Here is an 18877-nt window from a genome sequence, read left to right on the forward strand (position 1 = left end):
CTAATGAGACTCGGTGAGGAAACATTGGGCTGCATGCCTGACCACTGCTGGAAAACAGCCTTAATCACCTCACACAGACACCACTTCAGAACAGAAGTGCTTAAGATCTCATAAAACTTAAGCATTAAACTTAAGTCCAGACATAATGTATGCTCAGATCACAAAAACAAACATGTGTCTTCAGTATGTGGGAACCAAAAAGACATTTGACCCTGTAAAGCCTAACATCTGAAATAAAACATTTTATCCAGAGGCCCAAACGGAGCAAAATACACCTTTTTTTTTTTTTACATTTATGCTGACTTCACGTGTTATCAGAATTATCGTAGATATGAGTTTCCTAGTTAAAAATTGGACATGAACATCCTCTCAAGTCGTATTTACCCCTTAGAAGCTTGGAATTAATTTTGATACCCATTATGGATTATGGTGTGATGTTTTTTAGGGGTAGGGGTAGGGATTGGGCTTGGCCACTTAGGCCCCTTCCTGTTGACAGTGCACAAAGCAAGGTCCATAAAGACGCAGATGAGCAAGTTTGGTGTGGAGGAACTTGACTGGCCTGACCTCAACCTAATAGAACACCTTTGGGATGAATTAAAGTGGAGACTGCGAGACAGGCCTTCTCGTCCAACATCAGGGCCTGAGCTCATAAATGCACTTCTAGAAGAATGGTCAAAAAATCCCATAAACACACTCCTAAACCGTGTGGAAAGCCTTCCCAGAAGAGTTGAAGCTGGACCCCTTGTTTTTGATTTTAGGTCTTCCAAATAGACATTTGCCAAACAGATCTTCTAGACCATTATTTGACATCCCAGCCTTTGCTACTAGGAAAAATATATTTTTATCCTGGATCAGTGATAAACCCCCCTCTTTAAAATTATGGCATAAGATTATTAGAGAAATATTTCCATTAGAATTTCTACCATGCTTCACTCACTCAACAGCTGAAGATTTTCATCAGGTCTGGACCAAATATCTTGATTGTATTGCTGTTTCTTTAAGTAATATTTAGAGGTTTGGTATATTATAATGCTACTGTCATAGTTTTATTTTATTTACTTATTGTTAATATTATTATTAGTACTGTAATTGTGGTAGCCTAGAAATCTAGACGCACCCTAGTGGCAGCAAATGTAATCTTGAGTCGTGAGTAAGCCGTGAGTGTCTAGGAACTCTCAATACACTTCTGAGCTGTAAAAACCAAACTCTGGTCGGGCCAATCACATCGTGTATAGAGTCGGTGGGCGGGGCCATAATGACGACCGAGTTGCTCTTGTGTGCTTCTAGTAAACACAGAAACTGGCGAACGGCGGTCTTTCAAATCAGCTTTGATCGCGACTCTGGAAGACTTGGAGTTAAGCTTTTCTCTGAGAAAAGAACAAAGAACAACACTGAAGTCATTCTTAAAAAGGGAAGATGTGTTCGGAGTTTTGCCGACCGGATACGGCGAAAGTTTAATCTGTCAACTAGCTCCGTTTCACCTTTGTTGCTCTGGTTGGTTGTAGCGATATCCAATCGCGTGCAGAGGGAGTTTGAAAGACAACCGTTTATCCGCCCCTTGATGTGGGTCTGGATTGTCAGGCTATAATTGTCGGGCTTTGTTTTTTTTTTTTTTGCTGTCTGTTTGACCTTTGTGGTTGTAAATGGTTGTAATGTTGGTTAAAAAATACAATTAAACAAACAGAAGAGTTGAAGCTGTTATAGCTGCAAAGGGTGGGCCAACTCCAAAATAAGCTCCATTTATTTGTCCGAAATTCCAGAATATTCAGCAAGCTGACTATCTATACAGCTTGGTGAATGTTTATGGTTGTCAATGAATGGGACACTAAATACAATTTTGGCTTTAATATTATTTCCCCAATAAATTAGCAAGAATAAACCTGTGTCCTCAATGATACCTGTTCTTTCCGACAACAAAGCACTTGAATGCAACAAACTCGTAATCACACCTTCAGAGGTTCACAATTTTTTGAAAGTTCCTTAAAAGCATGGTTATTATATTTTAACATGATTCTAAAAAATATATATATTTATTATGAAGTAAACTTAAGTTGCTTCAGTCCAGTAAGAGTTCATCTTGAAAAATTACTAGAAATAGATAATAAACGTTATAAAATCAGTAAATATTCAACACATCCTGAAGTTGAAGGCCTTTTACTTATTAAAAAAATATAAACTATCAATCAGACAACCTGTAGAAGTTTGTGTATAACAGGGTTTTCAGCAAAGTTGACCAGATTGCTAATGTAGAGGCCTTTTGCATATCTAATATGATACAGTAAGGTCTATAGTGTTGATACATGAATTTTCTCTTTTGATATTATGTGCTTTAATACTGCATCACAAGGAAAATTGTGTGGTGGTGTGATGTAATGTAGATCCTCACCACTAGAGAGCCTCATACAGCTACAGTATTTACATGTTCAAACCTGATTTATGTTCAATGGTAGTTGCGTGAGGTCAACAAACACGCATTATAATCTCATTTTGACATGATTTTATCTGCAGAACATGAAAGAAGCATTTAGATCATCTAGATTTAGCTAGCCTTACCCATTTAGAAATCTACATTCCCCCTAAAAAGCTACCAAAAAAATGAAAGCAGGATTTCACCACAGAGATAACCATTTGAAAAGGTTATTCTGACTTTATATGTCACAAATGTGACTTTAACTCACAACTGCTATTCCTCACAGTATGACTTAAAGTCACCATGAAATCACAGTTTACCATATCTATTGTATTATAATAATTTATTACATTTTCTTTAATTTAATCCTGCACCTGCATGCTCGCATTCATCTGCCACCACTTTTGAGTGCAATGCCCACATCTCAAAATCCAATCAAAAAACAATGGATAGAAGTTCCCCTACCACACACATCTTTTTTTCTTTGTTAGTAATGTGTTGTACTCAGACGTTTGCTGTAACATCAGACAATTACATCCATTCCTTGCTATTAAGACCAGGGCTTTACAGTGTCTCGTCTACAGTACATCTCCTTAGATACCAGCTATTACTGTTCCAACTAAGAATTGCTTTTGTTGTAACATCAGTCACTTGTAAGTTGCTTTGATTAAAGCCTCTGCTAGATGAGTGTACATCAATGGTTCTCAACCTTTTCGGCCCACCGCTGACTGTCCAACAAAATATTCAAAGGCCTACTATATAATATTATCAGAACCATAACTATAGGTTGTATGAAGGTAAATGTAAGACTTTAAGAAATAAAATGAAGAAATAAAAGGGAACTCAATACATCAATATGTTATCTAAATGGACTGTAAATGTCTAGGGAGAAACACAAGTTAACACTTTAGAGTTTGAAAATAAAATTTCTAACAGATATCCATTACCTTTTAATTGCTTTTACAAAAAAAGAAGCTTGTATCACTGCTCCAATCCGCTAGATTATGGAAATAACTTTTACTGAACCTTCTGATCACAATCCAGATGCATTTACTGGAAATACAAAATGAACTCTTGAATTGTGAAATTGATCAAAATGAAGTGAGTTTATAAATAAATAAAGAACAAATCTCTGTCAATAATTTGTGAAATTAATTCAAATCAATGAATTTCCATTGAATTAATTTATCTTTTCCTGGAAGGATCTGTGCACTGTAAAAATTATGTGGAAAAAAAGTAACCTGGTTGCCTTAAAATTTTGATTTCATTGAAAATAAAATTTTGAGTTAATACAATGAAAATGTTTTGAGATCCGACAACCTTTATTAAAAGATTATTAAAATATTTTGTAAGCATATTGGGTAATAATGTGGGTGTTATTTCTGATGACACAGTGAAACATGCCAAATTGTGCTATTTTCATGATTTATCACATTTTGTCACATGGTTCACATACAAAAATATTTTGAATTTCTATTTATTAAACTAATTTCCTTCATTGTATCAACTCAAATTTTTAATTTCAATAAACTCAACATTTTAAGGCAACCAGGTTACTTACTTTTTTAAGTTAAACCAACAAAAACCACCACACATCTTTTACAGTGTGGAGTGTTGACCAGGGCAAGTTAACCTTCCTCTTGCATGCAGTAGCTGACCTATTAACAACTCCAAACAACCTAAAGATCTGGGGCAAAGACGAGGATCCATTTTACAAGCAGTGTGGAGCAGCCCTGTGTACCCTGAACCACATCTTGACAGCATGTCCCAAGGCACTGGGAGAAGGACGCTATGGATGGAGACATGATAAGGTCCTCGTTGTAATTGCCAAATGGGCCGACTTACAGAGGGTTAAAGCCAATAAATATCAGGCACCGTCGCCCAGAGGAGTCAGTTTCCTAAGGCAAGGAAACAAGGTTCCAAAGTTAAAAAGAACTGACAGTGCTCCACCCTGTATTTTGTATGAAGCTTCTGGCTGGGATATGCAAGTTGACCTTAAAAAGAAGCTTGCCTTTATAGAAGAGGTGGCGTTGAATAAACTTCGACCAGACATGGTTCTTCTGTCCAGGAGCATAACAACTATCTTGGTAGTGGAGCTGACTGTACCCTGGGAGGATAGGCTGGCCATCTCTTATGAGTTGAAGAAGCCTAAGTATTAAGATCTGTTTGACGAGGCTTCTTTTAAAATTTGGAATGCAACTTTACTTCCTAAGGAAGTCAGCTTCCGTGGGTTTCCAGCTACATCTGTGTGCTATTTCTTACAGAAGCTTGGGTTTGAACCTAAATGACCGAGAAAGGCCATTGGGGAGAGCAACAGAGCAGCAGCAACAGAGACTAGCTCAAGGTGGTTGAGGGTAATGAGAGATTGCAGTTGTAATCCCTCTGCAGTTGAAGGCTAATCTGATCTTCGCTGCCCCACTCAGGTTAAGGGGCGAAACGCTCATAAGAGGGGAGAAACCTGCTGAAGATGCAGAGGGATATCCAATAATACCAGCACTGACCACACTGCCACCAATGGCTACCATGAATATATTGCATCCATAGTTGCTCCTGCAGTTCCTGCTTGTGGCAAAGCATCCTTGATGTTTTTTTCACCAGCATAAACTTATTTAATTTTGTTCAGTTTTTCAGGACTTTATTTTGCCTTTCAAGTAAATGCATCTTGATTTTAAGATGTTTAGATATCTATATTGGAAAACAGCACAAAAATACTGAGGAAGAACATTTTTTGCAATGCATACAAATTTTAATGTGATGCCTTCATGAACTGAAGACTTTCTGCTCTGATTTAAGACCTTTTTAAGGTTTTCATTTCTGTAAGGGTGAATCAAGTCTTTTTAAAGCCTGCGGAAACCCTGTATATATTTCAAAACTTTATTATTTATAAAAAATGTTGATATAGGTAAATGTATTAACCACAACTTAATTCTTCACTAAAAAACAAATGTTATCGAGGAGAAAAATACATATATTGATTGTATGTCTGTCTAGCATTTTAATTAAGTTAGATGGTTTGGTTGCACTTTATTAATATTTGAATTTATAATTTGATCCAATGCAGTTTGTGTACATATGTGTTTTACAGTGTACTTTTTTTTAAAAATACCTGCATATAATTACATCTTGCTGCCCCTTTAGAAATTAATTTCTTAATTTGTTGAGCCAATGCTCACGCAACTTCAAATTCTACCTCTTAAACATTTGTTATCAGCTGTATGGCTTTGAAATCTACATTAATTCTGTCTTGAAACAAAATCAGATGATATAATCATATGATATATAGTGTGATGTGGTGCAGTATATTGCAGTGCTCTGAATGTCTTTACCATCTTGGGATTGATGAACTCCTGGAGGTACGTACGGCAGAGCTTCCTGTCCCACTCATCAGTGATGTGACCTCCATATATGATCTCTCTGAACAGATAACACAGATCCTCCCACGGTACCTGAGCCACACACGAGCACACCAAAATGTCAAAACTCCAGCTCAAACTGATCCCTCAGCGTCCTGTTTTTAATACCTACAGCACTATTTTTAGCCAGGTTTGCAAGATCTATCATGGAAAAAAAACATGGATAAAACTGCTACAAGGGCTTTCTGCTAAATGGTGGAACATGGATGCATGGTTTTTCTCAAAAGTATGAGGTGAGGGACTGATGTTGCAAGGTGGGAAAATTCTGTAGTGATACTTTTTATTTGAAATGGCTCTCATATTATACCCGACAAAAAATGACAATCTATTTAATGTATAATTCAATCAAAGGTCAAGCTCTTCCTGAACTTATGATGTGCTTGGCATAAGTCTGGCCTGAGAAAAGAGCGTATGATGTGTAATTGTAAAGGAGAGAAGAACAAGTGAGCGTGTGTCAATGACAGACGCTAGAGGTTCACCATCATTTGTACCTGTATTGTTTTGCAAATTGCTTCTTTCATCAGCTCTAATTGCAGTGATCACTTATAAAGCGTTGTAAGGTGTCACGCACAACGCGTGTAATTACATTTAGCATGACGCTTCATTTGCCGCCTAATGAATCCTCAGTGTACGCACATACAGGTTACTGTTTTGTTAACATAATGAAGGACATTCGTTTTTTTATGGAGGGGAGGGGTGAAATCTAGAGCTGCCATAATTGGTTGTAGCCAGAGCAATGCATGAAAGGAAAAACATGATACAGTAAGTATTGTGATTGCTCGCCTTGTGTGATGAAATAATACAGCACTGTGAAAAAAAGAGATGGCATTGAGTGACAAATAAATTTAATTTAAAAGTTAAAATAGTCTAGAAGTTTACAAACAGCTCAGAGTTCGTCACTGAAAATTTACACAGAACATGATCAAAGTAAGAATTTGAGATTAAAACTAAACTTTTCTTCTCCTGGATGAGCATGTGAGCACATTAGCAAGAGCACGCCCATTATCGAGCTTTGTTCAGGTTATGAAAACCATCGGCAGAGTTGTCATTTTGTTTTTAGACCACGAAATCAACAACGTCACTAAAGAAGAGTGTTTTGAAATGTTTGAAACTGAAAGATGGAGCGGTCCCTGCAATAAAAGATCCCGGTCACGAGTCGAAACTGCAGGTGGTAATGGTAAATGGACTGCATTTATATAGTGCTTTCAACAGACCCTATGGCCATCCAAAGCACTTAACATATTGCCTCAAATTCATACAGCGACGGCGGTGTCAGCCATGCAAGTCACTGAGTCACTGCCGCCCCAACCGCCCCGCCTACCGCCCGCAGTAAGTAAAACTGCATTAAATGTCTTTGTTTTGTTGGCAATCAGTGCAAAAGTGTGAACAACACAAACGTATAGTGAATCAAAAGTTAATGTGATGATGTATTGTGTGTGTGTGTGTGTGTGTGTGTGTGTGTGTGTGTGTGTGTGTGTGTGTGTGTATGCTCTAGACTCTTTAGTTCCGCCCACTGCACACCTTCACAAGCTCTGCATTTTTCCGGAAACAATCGGTACAGCGTATCTGTCTTTCATAAATCTGATAAAAAAAACTCTTCTGAGATATTAAGGATGCGATACTACTCTATAGGTACTCAAGATTAACACGAGACTGTGTGCTCTGTCCCCTTTAAAATACATATCATTTATACCAGTTACGCTCATCAGACATAGCATAATAATTTTTTGAACTGCTAGAGGCACTACACTTTTCCTGTAAGTTAAATACAGAAGGCGATCGGCTGGAAGCTAGATAATTTAATTTATTAAGCTTTAAATATGGATATTTTTCTTACACAAATGCAAGGTTTCGCTTCAGAGGGCCTTTATTAACCCCCCGGAGCCGTGTGGACCAGTTATATGACGGACAGATGCACTTTTATGTAGGTGATAAAACGATAACAACAGTTCGATAAATTCTGGATATAAAGCTTACGCGCTATGCGCAATGCTGCGCATACGTATTGCAGACCGGGCTTCTGGGTGCTGCACGCGGTGTTGTTTACAGTCTGTGGCTGACAGGCTTGGAGGATTGGTGTGGAGCGATAAAAATGAGAGAGAGTGAAGAAAACGACCAGCTCACAACCAGCTCGGAAGACAGAAATCGTTGACAAATTAGTTTGCTCAACTTCACTGGAGATATTTTGGCTATCCCATCCGACATAAAACAGAGCGACGTACGTGGACTGCTTATCATAGGTTCACCACACGGAATTTAATTATTACATTATCGTGCTTCTTCGAAGTTCTTCCATATAACTCCATATAATATCTTCCATATAATTGAGCCCAACACAGCGGTAAATCTACATTAACTACATTCACACACAGGCTTATCACCTTGTTAGTTGTAGTGGGTGACTTACAACAAGCTAACATTACCAAACTATAATCACTAAACCATCGGACTTGTACATGTTCGCTATCATAATTGTTTGTCTTTGGTGATGTATTAATGACTCAGCATCGCCTGTATCAAGAGAGAAATCATTTTATCCGATGTTTAAAATGAATAAAATAGACTAGACAGCCCTTACTGGAGATCCACAAATACTGAACTTCGCTCTCTCCCTCCTCTCCCGACCAACCCACTGTTGGTGAGGTGCGTGTGTTTGTGAGATGCACGGTGGACCAATCCACTGTGAGGCAAGAGAAGGGGGACCCAAAATGTTTCTCAATTTAAAATGCTTTTTTTTTGGCCGTTTGTGTTTTTTGTGTTTTACTACTTACACAATTAAGTATATATAATCAATCATATTATTGATATATAGTGTTGAGTAAAAAAATGCTGACCACAGTTAAGATTTTAATAAATAAATCTACCTCATTTTAAATAAATTGTTCACCTGTTTGGGAAGTGTTTGTCATGTTTTGACAATAAAGGATAGTTTAAAACAGTTAACTGTCTGTTTTCTACATTTTTTACTCAGGAGCAAAAATATGCCTTTAAACTTTATAGAAATAAAGATTTTACATTTATCGTGATACTTATCGATATCAACTGATATGGAAAATTATATTGTGATAATTTCTTTGGGCCAAGCCCTACTACTTGGAATTCAAAAACAGCAAAACAGTCACTGCCATTATAAAGCTTGGATAAATTTAATAAATCCATGTTGAATAAAAAATATTAAATTCTTTGTGAAGACAGTGATATTATGATGTAATCATTATACTTTTTCATCAGTGTAATAAATACTGTTATCTTACTTTAGTATTAGCCTCCAAGTAGTTGTACAGGACACTGGCAGAGATGGTTAGATCTCCATTGTTGAATGGGTATGGTTGGTTCCAACCCAGAGGCCCAAACTTCCTCCTCTCACTCACACAGGCATGGAAGTAACACAGTGAGAATACGAGTCCTTTAAACTCCTGCTCACAAGAACACATTTCCAGAGTATCCTGTAAGACAACAACAAAAAAGACGAGGAACAAATTTACATTAATTACAAGTCAAAACTTTAGACACCCTTTTTTTAGTCACTTCATTCTAAATTATTACTAGTTTTCTCTTTTTTTTAGAATAATAGTAAAGTCAAGCAAAACATCAGATTATTTTACGTGTGCATTTATTGGTTTTGTCTATGTAGAAAAGACCTGGTTGAAGTTGTCCAGAGCTGCATGTAGGCTGGAGTTCATGCCAGTGGGCGGTTCAGTAGTGAGTTTGAGGCCATTCTCCAGGATGGTGCGAGGGATCAGGTGCTCATGGGGGCTGGGGACCGGTTCTCCACTCATAAACACTCTGTAGTTTGAGTGAGCATTGCTGCCTGTGTTCTCCAACAGCTCCTCTAGACGACCCAACCACTGTGGCAGCAGATGGACATTCTGAAACAGAAAAATTAATAAATATACAAAACCATATAAAGGTATGTTCACACCATGGAGGAAAACAATAAAGAGGTATTTGAAAAAAAATGTTCAAAATGTAAAAGATTTGCAGAGTATCCAAGATAAATAAGTTGGGATAGGCTTCTTCAGGGCTATTTTTTCTAGGTGTTGAATGATAAAAACTTTAAACGCGTTTCCATTACCCTACAAAATGTGCCGATTAAAATTGTGAATTGAAAATACGCCCAATGGAAACGCGCAAATGTAAAAAAACACCTATAATCCTATAATGGCAAAAGGAAAAAAGGAACGTTTCGCAAAACTGCAATGGAAACATTTGCATTTACCTGGCATACGTAAAAGTTGATCATTCATTAAAGATGACGGTATGTTTAGACAGAAGACGAGACCGAGTTCTTTATTAAACTCATAAAAGACAAGAATTACAGGAATACTAGATTCTAAACAACAAAGAAATGCCACATTAAGACCTTGAAGCATAACGGCCTGTGCTGTGGCTGGGATATACATAAACCCAACATACGTGACATCATTTTTGGAATTAATTATTGCAAGAGGGAAAAAGTAAGGTTTAGTCGTGTGAGATTAGTTAATGGATACGCTGTCATTTCGCAATAGTGTTGTTGTTTTTCTTGACATTGGATCAAAAATGTACCTGCAGTATGACCCAGTGTCCTCTTTTAGCTGCTGTCGCCAATGCTCTCTCAGCCACAATCTCTTGTCCTTGACCCAAGGACACATTAAGAAGGTTCCCCTGGTCTGTGGTAAAGCCAAGCTTCAGCCCTAGTACATAGATATTATTGGGTTAATACTCTGATTATGTTACAAGTTAGGCTAAGTGTCTTGTGTAAATGTATTTTCTGTGTACCAAGTGTTTCTACATCCTTGACAGGGTTGACTCCAGGAGAAAGGATGAAAAACACAGGTGTAGAGGGACTGCACTCCTCAAAACACTTTTCAAACTCCATCCGACCAACATCCATATACTTGGAACCCAAACTGTCCTCAATGAAACTTCTGTTATGGTGTAAAATACATAAAGACAATATTTAAAAACCAAAACATTGGTGTTTCAAACCTGGCCAGCTCCAGCTAATTTTAAAGTTAAATTTTAGTCTGATATTGGTTGTTTTCTGAAGCACACATTACCGGAGAGCGTAGGTCATCCTGTCAGGCCGAATGGCTCTGAGAATGATGAGTCTCTGGAGGGGACTCTTATTCTTCCAGTCCTGAGGGAGACGTTCTCTTTCTGGACACTCTGACTCCACCAGCTTCCTCCAACGTTTGGCAGAACCTTCCACATCCCTGTCCAGACCCCTAAATGCATCCAGCATGGACAAGCTCTGCAGTGAAAAAAGGAACAATCTTCAAAAATTCCGCAATGTTCAAATGCATTTCACAACATTGTAATATTACATGTCTCTATAGCATATATGCTGCATATATTTACTATAAATATTCACATGTCTTAAAATAAGAACCCCTTTTACACGGGTATAGGAATAGTTCACACAAAAATGGAAATTATAATTTTCTTAGCCTCATCTTTATAACACTTGTTGTCATACATACTTGTTGTTTTATGTCCACATAAAGTATAAATGGTCTCATATATATTTGGGGGTCCTTCACATAGAATCGTTTAAAAAAAACCCGGGCGAGATGAGTTAACTTATTTAGAGGTCGAAAAGGTACTTCCAACTGATCATTTTCTAAAAGGCAATACTAAATGGCATCGGAAAAAATATGAAAGAGTGTGATTTCCAGGCACAGGCAGTTCTTACCCTAATGACACCCCAGGCCTGTGGAGACAGGAAGCTGACGGGACTGCTCTGACAAACTTCTACAGGAAATCGTAACAGAAGTTCCAGATCCTGAACCTCAATGGAGCCCCTCGTCAGAAGAATCTAAATAAAAGACCAGAGGTGCAAAGTAATGATGACATTAGACCTCAGGTCTTTTGAATACAGATGTCTCCATCCATCAGAGAAGGACAAGCGGGTCCTGGAACAGCTTTACTCTGTTTGATGTGGACGTGTGAAGGACAGGCGGTGGAGACAGACAGCAGCAGGGAAAACAGGTGCTGTCCTGACAGGTATTTGCATTCTGCCACTGTGGCCCACCCTCCTGTCAGAGCTGACCAGTTGAGGGAGAGGGGTGCCTGGGCTGTGAGAGTTAATCAATAGGAACGGACCTGACTCCACTGACAGGGCCTAATGGAACTTAATGTAAGGGCAGAAATGTGGAGTGATTGATGCGAATGACAAAGTGCAGGAGGAGGAAGGGAGGAGGTGGTGGTGGGTGGATGGGAGGTGTTTCTATTCTGCCGGCATCCCGTCCCACTCACCTGGAGGGCGGTGTGGGTGAGGAAGGTGAGTCGGTCCCTCTGGAACAGCCCCTGGCAGGTGTACTGAAGGGCCGATTGGGTGATGGCCTCGGTCAGAGATGAAACACGCACTGACACGTCTTCATCACATGGAGCTCTCGCAATGGCTTTGAGGAACACTTTGTTGAAGGCCTTAAATGTAAAAGATTATTCAAAATAGCATTTCCTAAAAATATGATAAAAAATAAAAAATAAAACCAAACAAAAGGAGCTGGATGAAAAAAAAAATATATCAACACTCAATCTGACTTGTCAATGGGGTTTGTTTAAATAAATGCTTTCCTAGTGAGCATTGGAGACTTCTTTCACAAATATATATAAAAAAACCTTACAGACCCCAAACTTTTGAACAGTAATGTAGGTACTGTACAGGAAATACTCAGGGAAACAACTGTGCATTTTCACTAAAAATAGCATAGACTATTTTAGTGTAGTGCGTTACCTTGAGGGAGTATTGGTACATGGGGTTAACGTTGTGGAGTTCTTTAATAGTGAAGTAGAGTAGGGCGGCTCTCTCAGCCGTTGGCCGGTAGAGATCTCGTGCCTCATTGGTCTTTTTCTCATTCTCTCGAGCTGCAATAGCCTTCGTAAACAGCAAACCATTGTTGAGATATACAGCCAGAAACAAGTTCTCAAATAAATGTATACAACAATTTAACCATTTATGAAATCACACTTTTGGAACGGACACAGAGTTTCATTCCATATTTCATTGTTGTAATTACACTTTATTATACAAACATTTCAATTTCAACACATTGGACCTGAGTAAACAACAACAAAATGATCTAAATAGACAGTGAGTATCATACCTTGTTATGGATGTGTCTGGCGGTGTTCTTAGTATATTCTAGCTGCTCCACTAAGGCTGTATCTCCCAGGAAGTTTCCTTCTGCCGTTGACAGTTTGCTCAGGAGCTCATCCTCTAGTCTCTTCAGCTCAATCTGACACAAGTTCTGCTGAGTGCTCAACTCCAACTGAAGTAATCAAAGACGGAGAAGGTTAGTGCTTGATAATGTTGTTTTGCTAAAATTACATTGTAGAAATTACATTTAGTATTCAATAGGAAAAATATATAAAACATTGTAGAAATGGATACCTGAACAATTGGGAGACATTCACAAATATTGCAAAAAAAATTTTAAAATGTAAAGATTCAAGTTTGAAAATCTCCCATTCCCAATCTCCCAATCTCCACACACACACACACACACACACAATTTCATCACTTCATTTCTCATCGTCTCTAGCTTGTTTCCTAATCTAGATATCTAAACCTGGCATTGTATATTACGAATAATGTTGGCTCTTTGATTCACTGCTTTTGTTGCTCTTTTGTAAGTCGCGCTGGATAAAAATGTCTGCTAAATGCATTAGGGGTGTAATGATACACTTGTGTCACGATTTGATACAAATGGCAACACTATACTCACGATATGTATCGGAATATTTTAAGCCAAAATAAAGTAGAGAGGTTTTTTTATTTGTACTTTTCTATTATTATTAAAATAATAATATTATTATTGTATTATTATCAGGACCCACATATATTCCCTGTTACATTATTATACATTTTATTCAACATTATATATGGTCGTTTAATGTAGAAATATCACTGCGCTGCAATGTTTGGGCTTTCACTTTAAGGGATGCCGCTTTAAATGATGTTTGCGTTTTGACTTTGAGGAGTGTCATTCCGGCAGCGGGTGCGCCTCAAATGATCAACGCAATCAGTCACAATGTTTGGCTTCTCTAAAAAATGGTATATTCTTCATGTTGTTGTTGTGTGTCTCTTGAACATTTAAACATCTGCATTTGCTGCGTGTCGTTGTAAATCTGTTCATCATCATGAAGCCATCATGTCTCTTCAGAAGATGTGGATTTGGATTAGAGCAATCGATTAGTATTAGATTTTTACGATGCTTTTATAATTTTATTTTGGATCTTTTAAGTGTTAGAGAAATGGACCTTAAATGGAGGAAAGAAATCTCTCAGGTTTCATAAAACATCTTTTTTTTGGTTTGGAATTTTTGAGTGAACTATACCTTATAAATACAGGAAGTTGAGCCATGGATAAAACATCTCTATATCGTGAATCATATTGTTCATTCATATCGTCACATTTTTATATCGCGATATATCGATTAACAATATATTGTTACACCCCTAAAATGCATTCATATAAATATTTAAAGGGCTATTAGTTCACCCTAAAGTGAAAATTCTGTCATTAATTCGTTCCTCTTCGGAACACAAATAAAGATATTTTTAATACAATCTAAACTATTTGTGTCTCTCTATTGACCATCCACGCAACTGACACTTTGACACATAAAGTTCATAATGAGATTGTTAAACTAATCCATATGATTTAAGCAAATTAACAGTTTAGTCCAAATTTTCTAAAGAGACTCGATCACTTTATATGATAAACAGATTAAATTTAGGCTTTTATTCACATATAAACATTCATCAACACATATCAGTTATGATAAACAGGAGATGCGAGACATGCGAGAATAAATGAGGTTCATTCTCACTTCTGCAGTGAGATTTGATCTTGAGCGTCAAGCAGGTTTGCTTGAGCTTCTGTTTATGTCCGTTGATCATTGTTTATATGTGAATAAAACCTAAATTCAATCTTAATGTTGAGCTCTGCTCTGATTGGCTTATTTCAGCAGCTCACAGCACACAGCAGTTCAGTTGTTCAGTGAAGCGGCTCATAAGTCCTGATAGTCCTGACAGAACACAGACAGACTGAATGACACTTTAAGCAGAACATCTCAAATGGAGATTGATAAAATACAGCCTACTTGTTTATTGGTGTTTTCAGATCATGTGCGAGAGAGAGCTTGCGTGCATATGGTTGCCAGATTGTACGTGTTTAGGTAAAACAGCAGATAGTATACATATTCTTTTCACAGAAAAGCTCTGATTAGGGGATTTACATTACTGAAATCTGGCAACCGCAAGCATGAACGCTCTTCTTTCCCTCTGACAAAACCAGTGGTTTTTGTTCAATTTTTTATTTTCTAAACTACATTTTAGACTCATCTTTTTTTGTCAACGATATTCCATGTTTATATAACGTTAGTCACAATGTAGGCTACGCAGTGACTGTGATGTACTCTGAAATACAAGCATGCAAATACATTATATGCCTACTTCAGAATGAATAGCCTTGTCAAATGACTGTCGTTTTAACTTAAGGTGGAAAAGGTGACGTTTGCTAGAAGGATCACGTGAACAATCTGTAAGCAACATATCTACGGTTGTATTTTGTAATACAAAATAATATTAACATTTGTAATTAGACACACTATTTAGTTTTGTATGGTTTAGTTGTTTAGTTGTTACTGTACTGGCATCTTGCATTATCTAGACAATGCTGTCTCTCTAAGAAACTTTCAAATTAATCAGAAATTTTTTAAACAGTCAATAAGTGGATAAATCACCACTTACTGCTTGCAGGAATATAGTTGCCGCTTTCTTCAATTTAAGATGCTGAGTGAAGCTTGCTTGAAATTGACGATTTTGAATTAAATTGTTGTGTATAATAAACATCAACCATGACTGTTGACATTTTTTTATCTCTAGGAAGGGTATGAAAAGTCCTCACGTCCCCTGCACAGCCTGGAACATGACATTTGTTTCCCTGAGAGCTGCTGTTTTTGCTATCTTCGAGTGTCGCTTCTTTTCCTGATGATTCAGCTCCGTCAGTTCCGCCTGACAATAAACATGTTCGGACATATGCAAATTTTTGGGGCGTACATATTAATGATTCCCAGCGGTTGCGTCACTGGTGGCGTTATTTTGAGAATCACTTGTTTTTCCGTGGCGTTTTTCATGCATAAGATTTACATATGAAGTAGGAGGCAATGGTGTTTGAGACTCACAGTATGTGATGTCCATGTACTGAACTCTTATTATTTCACTATGGCAAGGTTAATTCAATTTTTCATTCTAGGGCACCTTTAACTAAACCGCTCAATTCATATGGATTAGTTTTACAGTCTCATTATGTGAATGTTGCATAGCTATCAATGGAGAGTTAAGATAAGATTTTATTAAAAATATCTTCATTGTGTTCCAAAGATGAATGAAAGTCTTACGGTTTTGGAACACCACAAGTGTAAGCAAATGATTACAGAAATTTTGGGGTGAACTAACCCTTTAACCATTACCAAAAACGTTAACACTATTATGCCTTGTAAATTCTGTTATTGCCTTTGGGGAAAGCAAATGAAGTTTAGTTAGCTCTTCTTTATATATTGTGAAGTAATCATGTTTGACTTCTTTGACTGACCTTCATCGTCTCCAGCTCAGGTCTTTCATGCGTGACCACCTGCCCCAAGAGCTGTTCCTCCAGGCCAGTGCGGGTCACTGTGAAGTTTATAAGTGTGGTCTGGGCCTGCAGCTCTGGGGGGAAGTGAGGGTTGGCTTCCTTAGTGTGTAGGAGGAGACGGAAACCGCTGTTATAGTCACACTCCTTATCACCCAGTCTGATGTACCTGTGGAAACACCACATTGTGTTATGCATCCAGGCCACAGCTACACTAAATCGTACTAAAGAGCTTGACATCTATGCAAAGAGTCAGAAAGCGCATTTCACCCGCACTAGACACAAGTTTCACCAACTGCCTAATTGAAGCAAACAGAAAAGAATGACAAATGCTCCCAATAGCCACCACAGGCAAAGGTGTTAAATAAAACTGGAAGATGATATTCCCAGCAGCCAATATTTATCCCAATCTGCATTTCAATTAAATCAGGCCTGGCTGGCCAAACGTGGCGGCTTTTAATTTTTTCCTAATTACCCTGTGCCTGTCAGCCAGCGGCAACAACTCTCATGCCAAAGGTTCCGCCAAGGCCTGGGTCCGCTCCGGCTCTATATCTTCAAAAGATGGAATTAATGTACTATTGATAGAACCATTACTTCACCAAATTAAAGTCTCAGCTGATGGATTGGCTCATGCTCTTCCGTCAGACATGAAAGGAATAATTAGTATTCATTACTTCACACTCTGCAACATTCCAATTATTAATGAACTTCAGCCGAGAAGCTGCACCAGATCCATCATGGCTGCCGTGGCCGGGCCGGATTAATCACAGGAATGGACTGGTGTGTGGGTCAGGCGCCGGAATAAACTTGTAATCAAATTAAACATCGGGCCACAGTTATGGGTCAAAAGAGTGAGACTGTGTAGGTGTCCCCGTAGTACAATACTACAAGGACAAAAGACTAGAAAGACGTGAGAAATTAGAGGTGAGAAATTAATAACTCGGCATCGAGAAAAACAAGAAAAACAGATGAGGTGTTGCATCTATTTACACATTCTAGAAATACCAGAAAAAACACACTGATTATTTTAAATTATTCTGTTGAAGGTTATAAATGTGAACCAAGTTAACAATATCTTCTGTAGTTAATTCACATCTCATCTAGTAACCACACAAACATTCATTTAAAATGGAGTAAAAGTCTTTTAGACTATGATCTCTCCTTAGACAGAACAGAAAAAAGCCCCAGTAATTATTTTACAGTACATACATATGCCTACTGTATTTAGTTTTCTTTGCTCAGATTCAAAGAAACCTGAATATGCAAATTGATACATCTAATAAATGATTTTTTAATTAACTATTTTAAATAAAATAGTTATATTAAATATAATATAATTATAAACAAAATTAGCTAGTTAATGCAAACAATTAATTTTTTCAGTTTATTTTCAGTTTAAATATTTAACACCCTTAACGCAGCATCCAATTTTTTTGTCATGCTTTGGCTTATACAACTTTTGACTCATCCTTATAATATAATATAATATAATATAATATAATATAATATAATATAATATAATATAATATAATATAATATAATATAATATAATATAATATAATATAATATAATATAATATAATATAAAATACAGTAATATAATATAATATAATATAATGTAATATAATATAATATAATATAATATAATATAAAATACAGTAATATAATATAATATAATGTAATATCATATAATATAATGTAATATAATATAATATAATATAATATAATATAATATAATATAATTAATATAATATAATATAATATAATATAATATAATATAATATAATATAATATAATATAATATAATATAATATAATATAATATAATATAATATAATATAATATAATAGCCTGACAAGCAAGACACACATCAAGATGTTTGGTCTGGAAACTCACCATTGGCAGGGCTCAATCTGAGGGGCGGGATAAACGGTTGTCTTTCAAACTCCCTCTGCACGCGATAGGATAGCGCTACAACCAACCAGAGCAACGAAGAAGGTAAAGCGGAGCTAGTTGATAGATTAAACTTTCGCCGTATCCTGTATCCGGCAAAACTCCGAACACATCTTCCCTTCTTAAGAATGATTTTAGTACCGTTCTTTGTTCTTTTTTCAAAGAAAAGCTTAACTCCAAGTCTTCCAGAGTCACAGCCAAAGCCGATTCGAAAGACCGCTGTTCGTCAGCTTCTGTGTTTACTAGTACAGGGGTTTTCAAACTGGGGTCCAAGGACCCCCAGAGGTCCTCAAGAAGGTTCTAAGCGGTCCCCAGAAAATTTCAGAGAATACAAATAAAAATGGATAAAGTCTACCAAATATTCTAACTGTTTCATTTCTAAATGTTTCTCACCTTTCTTGCCGTACTTTCCATAATTGTATATTTGCTTTGTATCTTTCTAGTGAGTTGTTCTTACTATAGTCCCCTTTATCTTGCTCGCT

General features: G+C 37.1%; 1 protein-coding gene across 1 annotated transcript in view; it reads right to left on the reverse strand.

The window, feature by feature from the left end:
- si:dkey-233k19.3 (dynein axonemal heavy chain 11) overlaps nucleotides 1–18877 on the reverse strand; it is a 144784-nt gene that overhangs the window by 10840 nt on the left and 115067 nt on the right. Inside the window, exons 65-75 of the mRNA XM_067449867.1 lie at nucleotides 16409–16613; nucleotides 12915–13079; nucleotides 12545–12685; nucleotides 12064–12234; nucleotides 11501–11623; nucleotides 10866–11059; nucleotides 10585–10733; nucleotides 10372–10499; nucleotides 9465–9692; nucleotides 9078–9269; nucleotides 5737–5856 (exon numbers count right to left, since the gene is read on the reverse strand). Coding sequence (XP_067305968.1) covers nucleotides 5737–5856; nucleotides 9078–9269; nucleotides 9465–9692; nucleotides 10372–10499; nucleotides 10585–10733; nucleotides 10866–11059; nucleotides 11501–11623; nucleotides 12064–12234; nucleotides 12545–12685; nucleotides 12915–13079; nucleotides 16409–16613 — 1816 coding nt within the window. The remainder of the gene's footprint in view (nucleotides 1–5736; nucleotides 5857–9077; nucleotides 9270–9464; nucleotides 9693–10371; nucleotides 10500–10584; nucleotides 10734–10865; nucleotides 11060–11500; nucleotides 11624–12063; nucleotides 12235–12544; nucleotides 12686–12914; nucleotides 13080–16408; nucleotides 16614–18877) is intronic.

This window comes from Pseudorasbora parva, chromosome 7 (genome assembly GCF_024679245.1).
Source record: "Pseudorasbora parva isolate DD20220531a chromosome 7, ASM2467924v1, whole genome shotgun sequence".
NCBI classification, from domain to species: domain Eukaryota; kingdom Metazoa; phylum Chordata; class Actinopteri; order Cypriniformes; family Gobionidae; genus Pseudorasbora; species Pseudorasbora parva.